At 38.6% G+C, this 18,849-nt stretch overlaps 1 protein-coding gene across 6 annotated transcripts in view; it reads left to right on the top strand.

The window, feature by feature from the left end:
- The window catches only part of CEP95 (centrosomal protein 95), a 66,081-nt gene that overhangs the window by 33,385 nt on the left and 13,847 nt on the right, over window positions 1-18,849 (top strand). For all 6 annotated transcript variants that reach the window (XM_060082883.1, XM_060082882.1, XM_060082881.1 and 3 more), the window contains 3 exons: window positions 654-766; window positions 961-1,090; window positions 2,364-2,517. In XM_060082883.1, the coding sequence (XP_059938866.1) occupies window positions 654-766; window positions 961-1,090; window positions 2,364-2,517 (397 nt within the window). The remainder of the gene's footprint in view (window positions 1-653; window positions 767-960; window positions 1,091-2,363; window positions 2,518-18,849) is intronic.

Here is an 18,849-nt window from a genome sequence, read left to right on the forward strand (position 1 = left end):
AAAATGTTGAGTTTATATTCATATTTTGGAGGTTTTGTCTTTTGTTTCAGTTTTGGACAGTTTCTTTTTTTTTTTTTTTGTGGTATGCGGGCCTCTCACTGTTGTGGCCTCTCCCGTTGCGGAGCACAGGCTCCGGAAGGCTCTGGACGTGCAGGCTCAGTGGCCATGGCTCACGGGCCCAGCTGCTCCGCGGCATGTGGGATCTTCCCGGACCAGGGCACGAACCTGTGTCCCCTGCATCGGCAGGCAGACTCTCAACCACTGCGCCACCAGGGAAGCCCTCTGTTGACTTCTTGATATGAAAGATAATGACTTTAATACTTTCCACTTGTGATTTGATCATTTTTTCATTGTCCACATGTAGCCATAACCCCTAAATTTTTATATTTGAGAACACCTCACTTGCATTTATATTTGAATGCAATGCTGAGCCATACTTTTTCTTTGAGTACAAGTTTATAGACATTGCTCCATCCTTTGGCATTGGGGATCAATAGAGTGTTTTGACAAATGTGTTTTTAAAAAAAGCAAAACATGGAGAATGAAGGGACCTAGCTTTGTGTCACAGGTCCTCCCTTCCCATCACACCCAAAATGTTCTTTTTGTGTCTTCCTTATATCTCTTTCAACTCAACTCTCCTCTGTTTTTAATAGGAACCAGATAATAGAGTTTTCTTAACTTCCAAGTTGTCTAAAGATGGCAAACAGGAAATGTATCCAGTTCGGGTCCAAGGCCCTAGGACAAGGAAGCTTCCCAAAGGAAAAAGGTAACATTACTGTAGGCTTCAGTGTTTACAGTCTGTCTGCAAAGGGATTTGAAGAGTTAAGGGTATACTCTCCAAATTTTGCTGTGAAGACCAGTATGGAATATTTGGTAAAACATGTATTACAGTAGTTTTGAACTAAGTAATGTACATACACTTGTCTACTTAAATATGTCACAAGGTCACTTTTGTTACAGATATGAAAACAGAGCTGCAGTCTCATCCTGGGATTCACCTCTCTCCCAGAGGGCAGGAAAGAGGTTAACAGAACAAGAATTACATGCAGTATCAGAGAAACTATCTCAGCGCCTCTCTGAACTAGATTGGGCAAGTCTTGTTTTTTTTTTTTTTTTTTTTTTTCTTTTTGCGGTATGCGGGCCTCTCACTGTTGTGGCCTCTCCCGTTGCGGAGCACAGGCTCCGGATGCGCAGGCCCAGCGGCCATGGCTCACGGGCCCAGCCGCTCCGCGGCATATGGGATCCTCCCAGACCGGGGCACGAACCCGTATCCCCTGCATCGGCAGGCGGACTCTTAACCACTGCGCCACCAGGGAGGCCCAAGTCTTGTTTTTTAATCTGTATTGAGATTGCCATAGTTGGTGAGCATTTAAGTGATTTTACAATTGAAGGTGAGAGCTAAGCTAAGGTACTAGGAAGTTAGTTGTGTCTTACTTACTGAAAATCTTCCATAAGTCAAGCAGGTAGGACATAGGATGAGAAATTATATCCTAGCCTTTTATTATATAACCAAATTTGGTATAGGTTTATCCAAATTTTTATCGCATTCTATCCATCTATTTATTTATTTATTTATTTGGCTGCGTCAGGTCTTAGTTGCGGCATGCGGGATCTTTTATTGAGGTGCACGGGCTCTTCATTGGTGCACGGGCTCTTCATTGCGGCACGTGGTCTTCTCTAGTTGTGTGTGGGCTCAGTAGTCGCAGCCCGTGGGCTCTCTAGTTGTGGCGTGCGGGCTCCAAAGTGCACAGGCCTCAGTATTTGTGGCATGTGGGCTACAGAGCACACGGGCTCAGTATTTGTGGTACGCAGGCTCTAGAGCGCACAGGCTCAGTAGTTTCTGTATGCAGGCTTAGTTGTCCTGTGGCATGTGGGATCTTAGTTCCCCAACCAGGGATTGAACCCGCATCCCCTGTATTGGAAGGCGGATTCTTAACCACTGGACCACCAGGGAAGTCCCAAATTTTTATCGAATTCTGATGAAAACTAAATTTAGTGTAAATGATTATATTAAACCGTATATCTTTAGATACCTCTGTATTGTTTCCCTTTGTAACTAAAGACACATTTGGTATAAAATTAGATGGATCTCTGATTTTCACAAAATACTGTAGTTTGGGGGTATCATTGAATAAATATATTAAATCCCTATGTGACTTACTCTTAAGTTTATTGAAACTGAATAGTCCATGGCACTGATACATATATATCCTTTAGAAACTATGCATAAGCATCTGAAAATTTGTGTCTAAACTTGGGCTTAATTTTCTGAGAAAACTTTTTAAAGGTTATATCTGTCTAATCTTTCCAACTTGCATTCTGCTGAAGTCAATGAAAGATGTTAAAAAGAATTCTCTTGACAGATGTTAAAAAGTGCCCTGGGTGATCGATTTAAAGAAAAGACCAGCTTTGAAGAGGAGGATGTTGGAAATGAAGAGGTGGAAAGTGGAAATGATGAGACACTGTCTCAGCATAGTGACAGCATCGTGGAGTATGGGCCAAAGAAGCAAAGGCCAGGTACCTATCTCAGGCTGGGTTAAGGACGTCCCCAGAAACCACTTAGCTACTCTCATCTAAGGCTTTCTTTTTAAAATATTTCAGAAATATGTGAAAGCATCAAAAATAAGATCAAATACCTGTATCTCCATCTAGAAGTAGCAGATGTTAACAGTTATATTTTGCTTTACACTTCTTGTGTTTAAGAAATAAAGAGTTAAAATCTCTTCTCTCCTCCCCACATTCTTTTTCTTTACCTCAAAGGAATTACTGTCTCAAAGTTGGTATCTTTTCTTCATATCTCTGTTTTTATTTATTTTTAATTTTTATTTTTTCCAGGTTTATTGAGATATAATTAACATACAACATTGTATCATTTAAGGTGTACAACATAATGATTTGATATATGTGTATATTGCAGAATGATTACCACAGTAAGTTTAGGTAACATCTATTACTTCACATACTTTCAGTTTTTTTTATGTGATGATAACTTTTTTTTTTTTGGCTGTGTTGGGTCTTCGTTTCTGTGCGAGGGCTTTCTCTAGTTGTGGCGAGCGGGGGCCGCTCTTCATCACGGTGTGCGGGCCTCTCACTGTCGCAGCCTCTCTTGTTGCGGAGCACAGGCTCCAGACGCGCAGGCTCAGTAGTTGTGGCTCATGGGCCCAGTTGCTCCGCGGCATGTGGGATCCTCCCAGACCAGGGCTCAAACCCGTGTCCCCTGCATTGGCAGGCAGACTCTCAACCACTGCGCCACCAGGGAAGCCCTGATGGTAACTTTTAAGATGTAATCTCTGAGCAACTTTCAAATACACAATTAATTGTAGTCACCATACTGTACATTATATTCTGAGAACTTATAACTGTAAGTTCTACCTTTTGAACAACTTCACACATTTCACCCATCCTTCATACCCCCTACCTCTGGCAACCACCAGTCTGTTCTTCTCTGTATTTTATGCATTTGATTTTTTAAAATTCCACATATAAGTAATATCATAGAGTATTTGTCTTTGTCTGACTCATTTCACCTACCATAATGCCCTTAAGGATGATTCATGTTGTTCAAATGGAAGAATTTCCTTTTTTTGTGGCAGAATAATATTCCATTGTGTATATATCACATTTTCTTTATCCATTGACTGAACACTGCATTGTTTGCATGTCTTTGCTGTTGTAAATAATGCTTCAGTGAACATGGAGATGCAGCTATCTTTCTTTTTTATTAGTTTCTGCTTTATAACAAAGTGAATCAGTCATACATATACATCTGTTCCCATATCCCTTCCCTCTTGCGTCTCCCTCCCTCCCACCCTCCCTATCCCACCCCTCCAGGTGGTCACAAAGCACCGAGCTGATCTCCCTGTGCTATGCGGCTGCTTCCCACTAGCTAGCTACCTTACGTTTGGTAGTGTATATATGTCCATGCCTCTCTCTCCCTTTGTCACAGCTTACCCTTCCCCCTCCCCATATCCTCAAGTCCATTCTCAAGTAGGTCTGTGTCTTTATTCCTGTTTTACCCCTAGGTTCTTCATGACATTTTTTTTTCTTAAATTCCGTATATATGCGTTAGCATACAGTATTTGTCTTTCTCTTTCTGACTGACTTCACTCTGTATGACAGACTCTAGGTCTATCCACCTCATTACAAATAGCTCAGTTTCGTTTCTTTTTATCGCTGAGTAATATTCCATTGTATATATGTGCCACATCTTCTTTATCCATTCATCCGATGATGGACACTTAGGTTGTTTCCACCTCTGGGCTATTGTGAATAGAGCTGCAGTGAACATTTTGGTACATGTCTCTTTTTGAATTATGGTTTTCTCAGAGTATATGCCCAGTAGTGGGATTGCTGGGTCATATGGTAGTTCTACTTGTAGTTTTTTAAGGAACCTCCATACTGTTCTCCATAGTGGCTGTACCAATTCACATTCCCACCAGCAGTGCAAGCGTGTTCCCTTTTCTCCACACCCTCTCCAGCATTTATTGTTTGTAGATTTTTTGATGATGGCCATTCTGACTGGTGTGAGATGATATCTCATTGTAGTTTTGATTTGCATTTCTCTAATGATTAAAGATGTTGAGCATTCTTTCATGTGTTTGTTGGCAGTCAGTATATCTTCTTTGGAGAAATGCCTATTTAAGTCTTCTGCCCATTTTTGGATTGAGTTGTTTGTTTTTTTGCTATTAAGCTGCCTGAGCTGCTTATAAATTTTGGAGATTAATCCTTTGTCAGTTGCTTCATTTGCAAATATTTTCTCCCATTCTGAGGGTTGTCTTTTGGTCTTGTTTATGGTTTCCTTTGCTGTGCAAAAGCTTTTAAGTTTCATTAGGTCCTATTTGTTTATCTTTGTTTTTATTTCCATTTCTCTAGGAGGTGGGTCCAAAAGGATCTTGCTGTGATTTATGTCATAGAGTGTTCTGCCTGTGTTTTCCTCTAAGAGTTTGATAGTTTCTGGCCTTACATTTAGGTCTTTAATCCATTTTGAGCTTATTTTTGTGTATGGTGTTAAGAAGTGATCTAATCTCATACTTTTACATGTCCCTGTCCAGTTTTCCCAGCACCACTTATTGAAGAGGCTGTCCTTTCTCCACTGTACATTCCTGCCTCCTTTATCAAAGATAAGTTGACCATATGTGTGTGGGTTTACCTCTGGGCTTTCTATCCTGTTCCATTGATCTATCTTTCTGTTTTTGTGCCAGTACCACACTGACTTGATTACTGTAGCTTTGTAGTATAGTCTGAAGTCAGGGAGCCTGATTCCTCCTGCTCTGTTTTTCGTTCTCAAGATTGCTTTGGCTATTCGGGGTCTTTTGTGTTTCCATACAAATTGTGAAATTTTTTGTTCTAGTTCTGTGAAAAATGCCAGTGGTAGTTTGATAGGGATTGCACTGAATCTGTAGATTGCTTTGTGTAGTAGAGTCATTTTCACAATATTGATTCTTCCAATCCAAGAACATGGTATATCTCTCCATCTATTTGTATCATCTTTAATTTCTTTCATCAGTGTCTTAAAATTTTCTGCATACAGGCCTTTTGTCTCCTTAGGTAGGTTTATTCCGAGATATTTTATTCTTTTTGTTGCAATGGTAAATGGGAGTGTTTTCTTGATTTCACTTTCAGATTTTTCATCATTAGTGTACAGGAATGCCAGAGATTTCTGTGCATTAATTTTGTATCTTGCTACTTTACCGAATTCATTGATTAGCTCTAGTAGTTTTCTGGTAGCATCTTTAGGATTCTCTATGTATAGTATCATGTCATCTGCAAACAGTGACAGGTTTACTACTTCTTTTCCAATTTGGATTCCTTTTATTTCCTTTTCTTCTCTGATTGCTGTGGCTAAAACTTCCAAAACTAAGTTGAATAAGAGTGGTGAGAGTCGGCAGCCTTGTCTTGTTCCTGATCTTAGTGGAAATGGTTTCAGTTTTTCACCATTGAGGACGATGTTGGCTGTGGGTTTGTCATATATGGCCTTTATTATGTTGAGGAAAGGTCCCTCTACGCCTACTTTCTGCAGGGTTTTTATCATAAATGGGTGTTGAATTTTGTTAAAAGCTTTCTCTGCATCTATTGAGATTATCATATGGTTTTTCTCCTTCAATTTGTTAATATGGTGTATCACGTTGATTGATTTGCATATATTGAAGAATCCTTGCATTCCTGGAATAAACCCCGCTTGATCATGGTGTATGATCCTTTTAATGTGCTGTTGGATTCTGTTTGCTAGTATTTTGTTGAGGATTTTTGCATCTATGTTCATCAGTGATATTGGCCTGTAGTTTTCTTTCTTTGTGACATCCTTGCCTGGTTTTGGTATCAAGGTGATGGTGGCCTCGTAGAATGAGTTTGGGAGTGTTCCTCCCTCTGCTATATTTTGGAAGAGTTTGTGAAGGATAGGTGTTAGCTCTTCTCTAAATGCTTGATAGAATTCGCCTGTGAAGCCATCTGATCCTGGGCTTTTGTTTGTTGGAAGATTTTTAATCACAGTTTCAATTTCAGTACTTGTGATTGGTCTGTTCATGTTTTCTATTTCTTCCTGGTTCAGTCTTGGGAGATTTTACCTTTCTAAGAATTTGTCCATTTCTTCCAGGTTGTCCATTTTATTGGCATAGAGTTTCTTGTAGTAATCTCTCATGATCCTTTGTATTTCTGCAGTGTCAGTTGTTACTTCTCCTTTTTCGTTTCTAATTCTATTGATTTGAGTCTTCTCCCTTTTTTTCTTGATGAGTCTGGCTAATGGTTTATCAATTTTGTTTATCTTCTCAAAGAACCAGCTTTTAGTTTTATTGATCTTTGCTATCGTTTCCTTCATTTCTTTTTCATTTATTTCTGATCTGATTTTTATGATTTCTTTCCTTCTGCTAACTTGGGGGGTTTTTTGTTCTTCTTTCTCTAATTGCTTTAGGTGCAGGGTCAGGTTGTTTACTCGAGATGTTTCCTGTTTCTTAAGGTGGGATTATATTGCTATAAACTTCCTCCTTAGAACTGCTTTTGCTGCATCCCATAGGTTTTGGGTTGTTGTGTCTCCATTGTCATTTGTTTCTAGGTATTTTTTGATTTCCTCTTTGATTTCTTCAGTGATCACTTTGTTATTAAGTAGTGTATTGTTTAGCCTCCATGTGTTTGTATTTTTTACAGATCTTTTCCTGTAATTGATATCTAGTCTCATAGCGTTGTGGTCAGAAAAGATACTTGATACAGTTTCAATTTTCTTAAATTTACCAAGGCTTGATTTGTGACCCAAGATATGATCTATCCTGGAGAGTGTTCCATGAGCACTTGAGAAAAATGTGTATTCTGTTGTTTTTGGATGGAATGTCCTATAAATATCAATTAAGTCCATCTTGTTTAATATATCATTTAAAGCTTGTGTTTCCTTATTTGTTTTCAGTTTGGATGATCTGTCCATTGGTGAAAGTGGGGTGTTAAAGTCCCCTACTATGAGTGTGTTACTGTCGATTTCCCCTTTTATGGCTGTTAGTATTTGCCTTATGCATTGAGGTGCTCCTATGTTGGGTGCATAAATATTTACAATTGTTATATCTTCTTCTTGGGTCGATCCCTTGATCATTATGTAGTGTCCTTCTTTGTCTCTTCTAATAGTCTTTATTTTAAAGTCTATTTTGTCTGATATGAGAATTGCTACTCCAGCTTTCTTTTGATTTCCATTTGCATGGAATATCTTTTTACATTCCCTTACTTTCAGTCTGTATGTGTCTCTAGGTCTGAAGTGGGTCTCTTGTAGACAGCATATATATGGTCTTATTTTTGTATCCATTCAGCCAATCTGTGTCTTTTGGTGGGAGCATTTAGTCCATTTACATTTAAGGTAATTATTGATATGTATGTTCCTATTCCCATTTTCTTAATTGTTTTGGGTTCTTTATTGTAGGTCTTTTCCTTCTGTTGTGTTTCTTGCCTAGAGAAGTTCCTTTAGCATTTGTTGTAAAGCTGGTTTGTTGGTGCTGAACTCTCTCAGCTTTTGCTTGTCTGTAAACATTTTAATTTCTCCATCAAATCTGAATGAGATCCTTGCTGGGTAGAGTAATCTTGGTTGCAGGTTTTTCTCCTTCATCACTTTAAACATGTCCTGCCACTCCCTTCTGGCTTGTAGAGTTTCTGCTGAGAGATCAGCTGTTAACCTGATGGGGATTCCCTTGTGTGTTATTTGTTGTTTTTCTCTTGCTGCTTTTAATAATGATTTCTTTGTATTTAATTTTTGACAGTTTGATTAATATGTGTCTTGGCGTATTTCTCCTTGGATTTATTCTGTATGGGACTCTCTGTGCCTCCTGGACTTGATTAACTATTTCCTTTCCCATATTAGGGAAGTTTTCAACTATAATCTCTTCAAATATTTTCTCAGTCCCTTTCATTTTCTCTTCTTCTTCTGGAACCCCCTATAATTCGAATGTTGGTGCGTTTAATGTTGTCCCAGAGGTCTCTGAGACTGTCCTCTGTTCTTTTCATTCTTTTTTCTTTATTTTGCTCTGCAGCAGTTATTTCCACTATTTTATTTTCCACGTCACTTATCCGTTCTTCTGCCTCAGTTATTCTGCTATTGATCCCATCTAGAGTATTTTTCATTTCATTTATTGTGTTTTTAATTGATTCATCTTTAGTTCTTCTAGGTCCTTGTTAACTGTTTCTTGCATTTTGTCTATTCTATTTCCAAGATTTTGGATCATCTGTACTATCATTATTCTGAATTTTTTTTCAGGTAGACTGCCTATTTCCTCTTCATTTGTTAGGTCTGGTGGGTTTTTATCTTGCTCCTTCTCCTGCTGTGTGTTTTTCTGTCTTCTCATTTTGCTTATCTTACTGTGTTTGGGGTCTCCTTTTTGCAGGCTGCAGGTTCGTAGTTCCCGTTGTTTTTGGTGTCTGTCCCCAGTGGCTAAGGTTGTTTCAGTGGGTTGTGTAGGCTTCCTGGTTGGGGGGACTAGTGCCTGTGTTCTGGTGGATGAGTCTCGATCTTGTCTTTCTGGTGGACAGGTCCACGTCCGGTGGTGTGTTTTGGGGTGCCTGTGGCCTTATTATGTTTTTTGGCAGCCTCTCTGCTAATGGGTGGGGTTGTGTTCCTGTCTTGCTAGTTGCTTGGCATAGGGTGACCAGCACTGTAGCTTGCTGGTCGTTGAGTGAAGCTGGGTGGTGGTGTTGAGATGGAGATCTCTGGGAGATTTTCGCCGCTTGATATTACGTGGAGCTGGGAGGTCTCTTGTGGACCCGTGTCCTTAAGTTGGCTCTCCCACTTCAGAGGCACAGCACTGACTCCTGGCTGCGGCACCAAGAGCCTTTCATCTACCCGGCTCAGAATAAAAGGGAGAAAAAGTAGAAATAAAGAATTAGTAGAAGAAAGAAAGAGAGAAAAAAAAGAAAGAAGGAAAGAAAGGAAGGAAGGAAGAAAGAAAGGGAGAGAGGAAGGAAGGAAAGAAAGAAGGGAGGGAGGAAGGAAAGAAAAAGGAAGAAAGATAGGGAGAGAGGAAGGAAGGAAAGAAAGAAAGGGAGGGAGGAAGGAAAGAAAAAGGAAGAAAGAAGGGAGGAAGGAAGGAAAGAAAGATAGGGAGAGAGGGAGGAAGGAAAGAAAGGAGGGGCGGAAGGAGGAGGGGAGGAAGGGAAGGTAGGATAAAAAGAGAGAAGATAAAGTAAAATAGAATAAAGTATGATAAAATATAGTAGCATTATTAAAATAATAAAGTAATTAATAAAAATAAATTTTAAAAACAACAACAAAAAAACGGACGGATAGAACCCTGGGACAAATGGTGGAAGCAAAGCTATACAGAGAAAATTTCACACAGAAGCATACACATACATATTCACAAAAGGAGAACAGGGGGGAAAAAATCGTAAATCTTGCTCTCAAAGTCCACCTCCTCAATTTGGGATAATTCGTTGTAAAAAGAGGAAAAGGGGAAAAAATCTTAAATCTTGTCCTCAAAGTCCACCTCCTCAATTTGGGATGATTCGTTGTCTATTCATGTATTCCACAGATGCAGGGTACGTCAAGTTGATTGTGGAGCTTTAATCCGCTGCTTCTGAGGCTGCACAGAGAGATTTCCCTGTCTCTTCTTTGTTCTCACAGCTCCCAGGTCTCAGCTTTGGATTTGGCCCCGCCTCTGCGTGTAGGTCACCGGAGGGCATCTGTTCTTCGCTCAGACAGGACGGGTTTAAAGGAGCCGCTGATTCGGGGGCTCTGGCTCACTCAGGCCGAGGGGAGGGAGGGGCGTGGAGGTGGGGCGAGCGTGCGGCAGCAGAGGCTGGCGTGATGTTGCACCAGCCCGAGGCGTGCCATGCGCTTTCCCGGGGAAGCCGTCCCTGGATCCTGGGACCCCGGCAGTGCAGCTATCTTTTTGAGGTAGTGATTTCGTTTCGCTTCTGGATATATACCCAGAAGTGGAATTGCTGGATAATATGGTAGTTTTATTTTTAATTCTTTCAGGAACCTCCATATTGCTTTCCATAATGGCTGCACCATTTACATTCCCACCAAGGATTCGCAAGGGTTACCTTTTCTCTACATCCTTTCCAACACTTGTTATTTCTTGCTTTTTTTGAGGATAGCCATTCCCATAGGTGTGAGTTGATACCTAATTGTGGTTTTGATTTGCATTTCCCTAATCATTAGTGATGTTGAGCACCTTTTCATGTACCTGTTGGCCATTGTATGTCATCTTTGGAAAAATGTCTGTTTAGTTCCTCTGCCTATTTTTTAATCGGATTTTTTTTTCTTTTTGCTGTTGAGTTAATACTTTGAATATTAACCCCTTATCAGATACCTGATTTGCAAATATATTCTCCCATTTGGTAGATTGCCTTTTCATTTTGTTGGTGGTTTTCTTTGCTTTGCGGAAGTTTATTAGTTTTAATAGCCCCACCTCTTTATTTTTGCTTTTGTTGCCTTTACTTTTGGTGTCAAATGCAAAAAATCATTGCCAAGGCCAATGTCAGCCAGGTTAGTGCCTTTTTACTTACTTTTATTTCTTCTAGGAGTTTTATGGCTTCAGGTCTTACGTTCAACTCTCTTAATTCATTTTGAGTTGATCTTTGTGTTTGGTGTAAGATAGGAGTCCAGTTTCATTATTTTGCATGTGGCTGTCCAGTTTTCCCAACACCATTTATTAAAGAGGCTGTCCTTTCCCCACTGTATATTCTTGGTTCCTTTATCATAAATTAATTGACCATATATTCATGGATTCGTTTTTGGGCTCTCTTTTGTGTTCCATTAAGCTCTGTGTCTGTTTTTTGCCAATATATCGTTTTGATTACTGTAGCTTTGTAATATAGTTTGAAATCAGGAAGTGGGATGGCCTCCAGCTTTGTTCTTTTTTCTCAGGATTGTTTTGGCTATTTGGGGTGTTTGTAGTTCCAAACAAATTATATGATTGTTTGTTCTATTTCTGTGGAAAATGCCATTGGAATTTTCATAGGGTTTGCATTGAGTTTGTAGATCTCTTTGAGGAGTATGCACATTTTAACAGTATTAATTCTTCCAATCCATGAACACAGATCATCTTTCCATTTATTTGTGTCTTCTTTAATTTCTTTCATCAGTGTCTTATAGTCTTCGGTGTACAGGTCTTTCACCTCCTTGGTTAAATTTATTCCTAGGTATATTATTCTCTTTGAAGCAATTGTAAGTGGGATTTTTCCTTAATTTCTCTCTTTATTTTTTTAAAGAGGAGAAAACAAAAGTTTAGTAACACATATATATGGGAGAGACCTAGGAAAACTGAGTAACTCCAGTTTCTTTGATAGTTTGTTATTGTATAGAATTGCAACTATTTTTGTACAGTTGACCCTTGAACAATGTGGATTTGAACTGTGCAGGTCCACTTATACATAGATTTTTTTCAGTAAATACGTACTATACTACTACATCATCAGTGCCAGTTGAGTGAGTCCATGGATGCAGAACTGTGGATACGGAGCACTATCTGTAAAGTTATACTCGGATTTTTGGCTGCGTGGAGTCAGTGCCCTAAGGAACAACTGTATATTGATTTTGTAACCTGCAGTTTTACGAAATTCGTTGATTAGTTCTAACAGTTTTGGTGGCTTCTTTAGGGTTTTTTATATATAATATGATGTCATCTGTAAAGAGTTATATTTCTTCATTTCTGATCTGGATGTCTTTTATTTCTTTTTCTTGCCTAATTGCTCTGTCTAGGACTTGTAGTACTATGTTGAATAAAAGCAGGCATCCTTGTCTTGTTTCTGATCTTAGAGGAACTACTTTCAGCTTTTCACTGTTGAATATGTTAGCTATGGGCTTGTCATATATGACATTTATTATGTTGAGGTACACTCCTTCTATACCCAGTTGAAAGTTTTTTAAAATGAATGGATGTTGAATTTTGTTAAATGCTTTTTATTTATTTATTGAGATGATAATATGATTTTTATCTTTTGTTAATGTGGTGTACACAGTGACGGATTTGTGAATGCTGAACCATCCTTGCATTTCTGGAATAAATCCCACTTGATCATGGTGCATGATACTTGTAGTGTACTGTTGAATTCATTTGCTAATATTTTGTTGAGGATTTTTGCATCTGTGTTCATCAGGGATATTGGTCTGTAATTCTTCGTGGCGTCCTGTCTGGTTTTGATTTTAGGGTAATGTTGGCCTTGTAAAATGAGTTTGGAAGTGTTTCTTCTTCTGTGTTTTGGAAAGGTTTGAGAAGGATTGGTATTAATTCTTTAAATGTTTGGTAGAATTCACCAGTGAAGCCATCTGGTCCTTGACTTTTTTTTTTTTAATTTTTATTTTATATTGGAGTATAGTTGATTAACAATGTTGCATTAGTTTCAGGTGTACAGCAAAGTGATTCAGTTAAACGTATATCCATTCTTTTTCAGATTCTTTTCCCATATAGGTTATTACAGAATATTGAGTAGAGTTCCCTGTGCTGTACAGTAGGTCCCTGTTGGTTATGTATCTTTTTTTTTTCCCCCGGTACGTGGGCCTCTCACTGCTGCGGCCTCTCCCACTGCGGAGCACAGGCTCTGGACGCACAGGCCCAGCGGCCATGGCTTACGGGCCCAGCCGCTCCATGGCATGTGGGATCCTCCCAGACCAGGGCACGAACCCGTGTCCCCTGCATCGGCAGGCGGACTCTCAACCACTGTGCCACCAGGGAAGCCCGGTTATGTATCTTAAATAAAGCAGTGTGTACATGTCAATCCCAAACTCCCAATCTATCCCTCCCCTCGACCCTTCCCCCTGGTAACCATAAATTCGTTCTCTAAGTCTATGACTCTGTTTCTGTTTTGTAAATAAGTTCATTTGTATCTTTTTTTTTTTTTTTTTTTTAGATTTCACATATAAGCGACATCATATGCTATTTGTCTTTCTCTGTCTGACTGACTTCACTTACCGTGATAATCTCCAGGTCCATCCATGTTGCTGCAAATGGCATTATTTCATTCTTTCTAATGGCTGAGTAATATACTCCATTGTATATATGTACCACATCTTTATCCATTCATCTGTTGATGGACATTTAGGTGGCTTCCATGTCTTGGCTATTGTAAATAGCACTGCAGTGAACATTGCAGTGCATGTATCCTTTCAAACTCTTCTTTTTCTCCAGATATATTTCCAGCAGTGGGATTGCTGGATCATATGGTTTTTAGTTTCTTATGGAACCTCCATACTCTTCTCCATAGTGGTTGTACCAATTTACTTCCCCACCAGCAGTGTAGGAGAGTTCCCTTTTCTCCACACCCTCTCCAGCACTTAATGTTTGTAGACTTTGATGATGGCCTGGTGTGCGGTGATATTTCAATGTAGTTTTGATTTGCATTTCTCTAATAATTAGCGACATTGAGCATCTTTTCATGTGTCTCTTGGCCATCTGTATGTCTCCTTTGGAGAAATGTCTGTTTAGGTCTTCTGCCCATTTTTTCATTGGGTTCTTCTTTTTTTCTTTTTGTTTTTCTGACACTGAGCCGCATGAGCTGCTTGTAAATTTTGGAGATTAATCCCTTGTCGGTCACACTGTTTGCAAATATTTTCTCACATTCTGTGGGTTGTGCTTTCGTTTTGTGTATGGTTTCCTGTGCTGTGCAAAGCTTTTGAGTTTAATTAGGTCCCATTCATTTATATTTTTTATTTCCATTACTCTAGGAGATGGATTGAAAAAGATATTGCTGTGATTTATGTCAGAGTGTTCTGCCTGTGTTTTCCTATAAGAGTTCTATAGTGATAGTATCTGGTCCATTTAGGTCTTTATTTTGAGTTTATTTTTGTTTATGGTGTTAGGGAATGTTCTAATTTCATTTTTTTTTACATGTAACTGTCCGGTTTTCCCAGCACCATTTATTGACTGTCTTTCCTCCATTGTATAGTATTGCCTCCTTTGTTGTAGATTAATTAACCATAGGTGCATGGGTTTATTTCTGGGCTTTCTATCGTGTTCCATTGAGCTATATGTCTGTTTTTGTGCCAGTACCATACTGTTATGATGACTGTAGCTTTGTATCAATAGTATAGTCTGAAGTCAGGGAGCCTGATTCCTCCAGCTCCATTTTTCTTTCTCAAGATTGCTTTGGCTATCCAGGGTCTTTTGTGTCTCCATACAGATTTTAAGATTTTTTTTGTTCTAGTTCTGTGAAAAATGCCATTGTCAGTTTAGTAGGGATTGCATTGAATCTGTAGGTTGCCTTGGCTAGTACAGTCATTTTGACAATATTGGTTCTTCCAATCCCAGAACATGGTATATCTTTCCATCTGTTTGTGTCATCTTTGCTTTCCTTCATCAGCATCTTATGGTTTTCCGAGTTACAGGTCTTTTGCCTCCTTAGGAAGATTTATTCCTAGGTGTATTATTCTTTTTGATACAATGGTAAATGGAGATTGTTTCCTTAATTTCTCTTTCTGATCTTGTTAGCGTACAGAAATGCAACAGATTTCTGTGTACTAATTTTGTATCCTGCAACTTTACGAAATTCATTGATGAGCTTTAGTAGTTTTCTGGTAACATCTTTAGGATTTCTATGTACAGTATCATGTCATCTGCAAACAGTGACAGTTTTCTTTTCCAATTTGGATTCCTTTTATTTCTTCTGATTGCTGTGGCTAGGACTTCCAAAACTATATTAAGTATAAGTGGCGAGAGTGGACATCCTTGTCTTGTTCCTGATCTTAGAGGAAATGCTTTCAGCTTTTCATTGTTGAGTATGATGTTAGCTGTAGATATGTCATATATGGCCTTTATTATGTTGAGGTATGTTCCCTCTCTGCCCACTTTCTGGAGAGTTTTTTTTCATAAATGGCTGTTGAATTTTGTCAGAAGCTTTTCCTGCATCTATTGAGATGATCATAGGATTTTTATTCTTCAATTTGTTGATGTGTATCACACTGACTGATTTGCAGTTATTGAAAAATCCTTGCATCCCTGAGATAAAATTCCACTTGATTGTGTTGTATGATCCTTTTAATGTATTGTTGGATTCAGATTGCTAGTATTTTGTTGAGTTTTGCGTCTGTGTTCATCGGTGATATTGGCCTCTAATTTTCTTTTTTTTGTGGTATCTTTGTCTGGTTTTGGTAACAGGGTGATCGTGGCCTCATAGAATGAGTTTGGGAGTGTTCTTTCCTCTGCAATTTTTTTGGAATAGTTTCAGAAGGATAGGTGTTAACTCTTCTCTAAATGTTTGATAGAATTCACCTGTGAAGCCATCTGGTCCTTTTGTTTGTTGGGAGTTTTTAAATCACAGTTTCAATTTCAGTACTTGTGATTGGTCTGTTCATGTTTTCTATTTCTTCCTGGTTCCGTCTTGGGAGATTTTACCTTTCTAAGAATTTGTCCATTTCTTCCAGGTTGTCCATTTTATTGGCATCTAGTTTGTAGCAGTCTCTTATAAGATCCGTTGTATTTCTGTGGTGTCTGTTGTAAGTTCTCCTTTTTCATTTCTAATTTTACTTATGTGGGCCCCCTTCCTGTTTTTCTTGATGAGTCTGGCTAAAGGTTTTATCAATTTTGTTTATCTTTTCAACAAACCAGATTTTAGTTTCATTGATCTTCTCTGTTGTTTTCTTTGTTTCTATTTCATTTATTTCTGCTCTGATCTTTATGATTTCTTTCCTTCTACTGAATTTTGGTTTTGTTCTTCTTTCTCTAGTTGCTTTAGGTGTAAGGTTAGGTGTTTATTTCTGATTTTTCTTGTTTCCTAAGGTAAGATTGTATCACTATAAACTTCCCTCTTAGAACTGTTTTGCTGCATCCCATAGATTTTGGATCATAATGCTTTCATTTTCATTTGTCTCTAGGTATTTTTTTATTTCCTCTTTGATTTCTTCAGTGATCCATTGGTTATTTAGCATATTGTTTAGCCTCCACGTGTTTGTGTTTTTTACAGTTTTTTTCTTGTAGTTGATTTCTAATCTCAGCATTGTGGTTGGAAAAGATGCTTGATATGGTTTCAGTTTTCTTAAATTTACCAAGGCTTGCATTGTGATCCAACATGCGATCAATCCTGGAGAATGTTCTGTGTGCACTTGAGAAGAATGTATACTCTGTTGATTTTGAATGGAATGCTCTATAAATATCAAGTCTATTTGGTTTAATGTGTCATTTAAGGCCTGTGTTTCCTTACTTATTTTCTATCTGGATAATCCATCCATTGATGAAAGTGGGGTGTTAAAGTCCCCTACTATTATCATGTTACTGTTGATTTCTCTTTTTATGTCTGTATTTTTTGACCTTATATATTAAGGTGCTCCTATGTTGGGTGCATATATATTTACAGTTGTTATATCTTTTTCTTGGATTGATCCCTTGACCATTATGTGGTGTCCTTTGTCTCTTACAGCAGTCTTTATTTTAAAGTCTATTTTGTCTGATATGAGTATTGCTACTTCAGCTTTCTTTTGATTTCCATTTGCGTGGAAAACCTTTTTCCATCCACTCACTTTCATTCAGTATGTGTCCGTAGATCTGAAGTGGGTCTCCTGTAGACAGCATATATATGGGTCTTGTTTTTGTATCCATTCAGCCAGTCTGTGTCTTTTGGTTGGAGCACTTAATCCATTTATGTGTAAGGTAATTATTGATATGTATGTTCTTATTGCCTTTTTGTTAATTGTTTGGGATTTCCTTTTGTAGGTCTGTTTTCTTCCCTTCCTCTTTTGTTCTCTTCTCTTGTGATTTGATGCCTAACTTTAGTGTTGTCTTTGGATTCCTTTTTCTTTTTTGTGTATGTATTTTTGTAGATTTTCAGTTTGTGGTTACTGTGAGGTTTTGATACAGCAGTCTATATATAAACAAGATTATTTTAAGTTGCTGGTTTTTTAATTTCAAATGCAATTCCAATATCCTGCATTTTTGCTCTCCTCTTCTCACAATTGCTGGTTTTGATATGATATTTGCATGCAGATGATTTCCTACCTTTACTGTATGTTTGCCTAATGGTGAGCTTTTCCATTTGTATTCTTCTTGTTTCTAGTTGTGGCCTTTTCTTTTCTGCCTGGAGAAGTTCTTTAGCATTTGTTGCAAAGCTGGTTTGGTGGTCCTGAATTTTCTTAGCTTTTGCTTGTCTGTAAAGCTTTGATTTCTCCATTGAATCTGAATGAGAGCCTTACTGGGTAAAGTATTCTTGGTTGTAGGTTCTTCCCTTTGATCACTTTATTAATTTATTTATTTTAATACATCCTTATTGGAGTATAATCGCTTTACAATACCGTGTTAGTTTCTGTTGCACAACAAAGCGAATCAGCCATATGCATACACACGTCCCCATATCCCCTCCCTCTTGAGCCTCCCTCCCATCCTCCCTATGCCACCCCTCTAGGTCATTGCAAAGCACCGAGCCGATCTCCCTGTGCTATGCTGCTGCTTCCCACCAGCCAACTGTTTTACACTCGGTCGTGTATATACATCGATGCTACTCTCACTTCGCCCCAGCTTCACCCTCCCACCCCATGTCATAAGGTCCATTCTCTATGTCTACCTCTTTATTCCTGCCCTGCAACTAGGTTCATCAGTAACTTTTTTTTTAAGATTCCATATATATGCGTTAGCATATGGTATTTGTTTTTCTCTTTCCGACTTCACTCTGTATGACGGACTCTGGGTCCATCCACCTCACTACAAATAACTCAATTTTGTTTCTTTTTATGTCTGAGGAATATTCCATTGTATATATGTGCCACATCTTCTTTCTCCATTCATCTGTTGATGGACATTTAGGTTGGTTCCTTGTCCTGGCTATTGTAAATAGTGCTGTAATGAACATTGTGGTACATGTCTCTTTTTGAATTATGGTTTTCTCAGGGTGTATGCCCAGTAGTGGGATTGCTGGGTCATATGGTAGTTCTATTTTTAGTTTGTTAAGGAACCTCCATACTGTTTTCCATAGTGGTTGTATCAATTTACATTCCCACCAACAGTGTAGGAGGGTTCCCTTTTCACCACACCCTTTCCAGCATTTGTTGTTTCTAGCTTTTTTGATAATGGCCCTTCTGACCAGCATGAGGTGATGCCTCATTGTAGTTCTGATTTGCATTTCTCTAATAATTAGTAATGTTGAGCATCTTTTCATGTGCTCCTTGGCCATCTGTATGTCTTCCTTGGTGAAATGTCTGTTTAGGTCTAACACCCATTTTTTAACTCAATTGTTTGTGTTTTTGATATTGAGTTCCATGAGCTGTTTGTATATTTTGGAGATTAATCCTTTGTCTGTTAATTTGCAAATATTTTCTCCCATTCTGAGGCTTGTCTTTTTGTCTTGTTTATGGTTTCCTTGATGTTAAAAAGCTTTTAAGGGGCTTCCCTGGTGGTGCAGTGGTTGGGAGTCTGCCTGCCGATGCAGGGGACATGGGTTCATGCCCCAGTCCGGGAAAAT

The sequence above is a fragment of the Mesoplodon densirostris genome, chromosome 18, assembly GCF_025265405.1.
Source record: "Mesoplodon densirostris isolate mMesDen1 chromosome 18, mMesDen1 primary haplotype, whole genome shotgun sequence".
Lineage (NCBI taxonomy): Eukaryota > Metazoa > Chordata > Mammalia > Artiodactyla > Ziphiidae > Mesoplodon > Mesoplodon densirostris.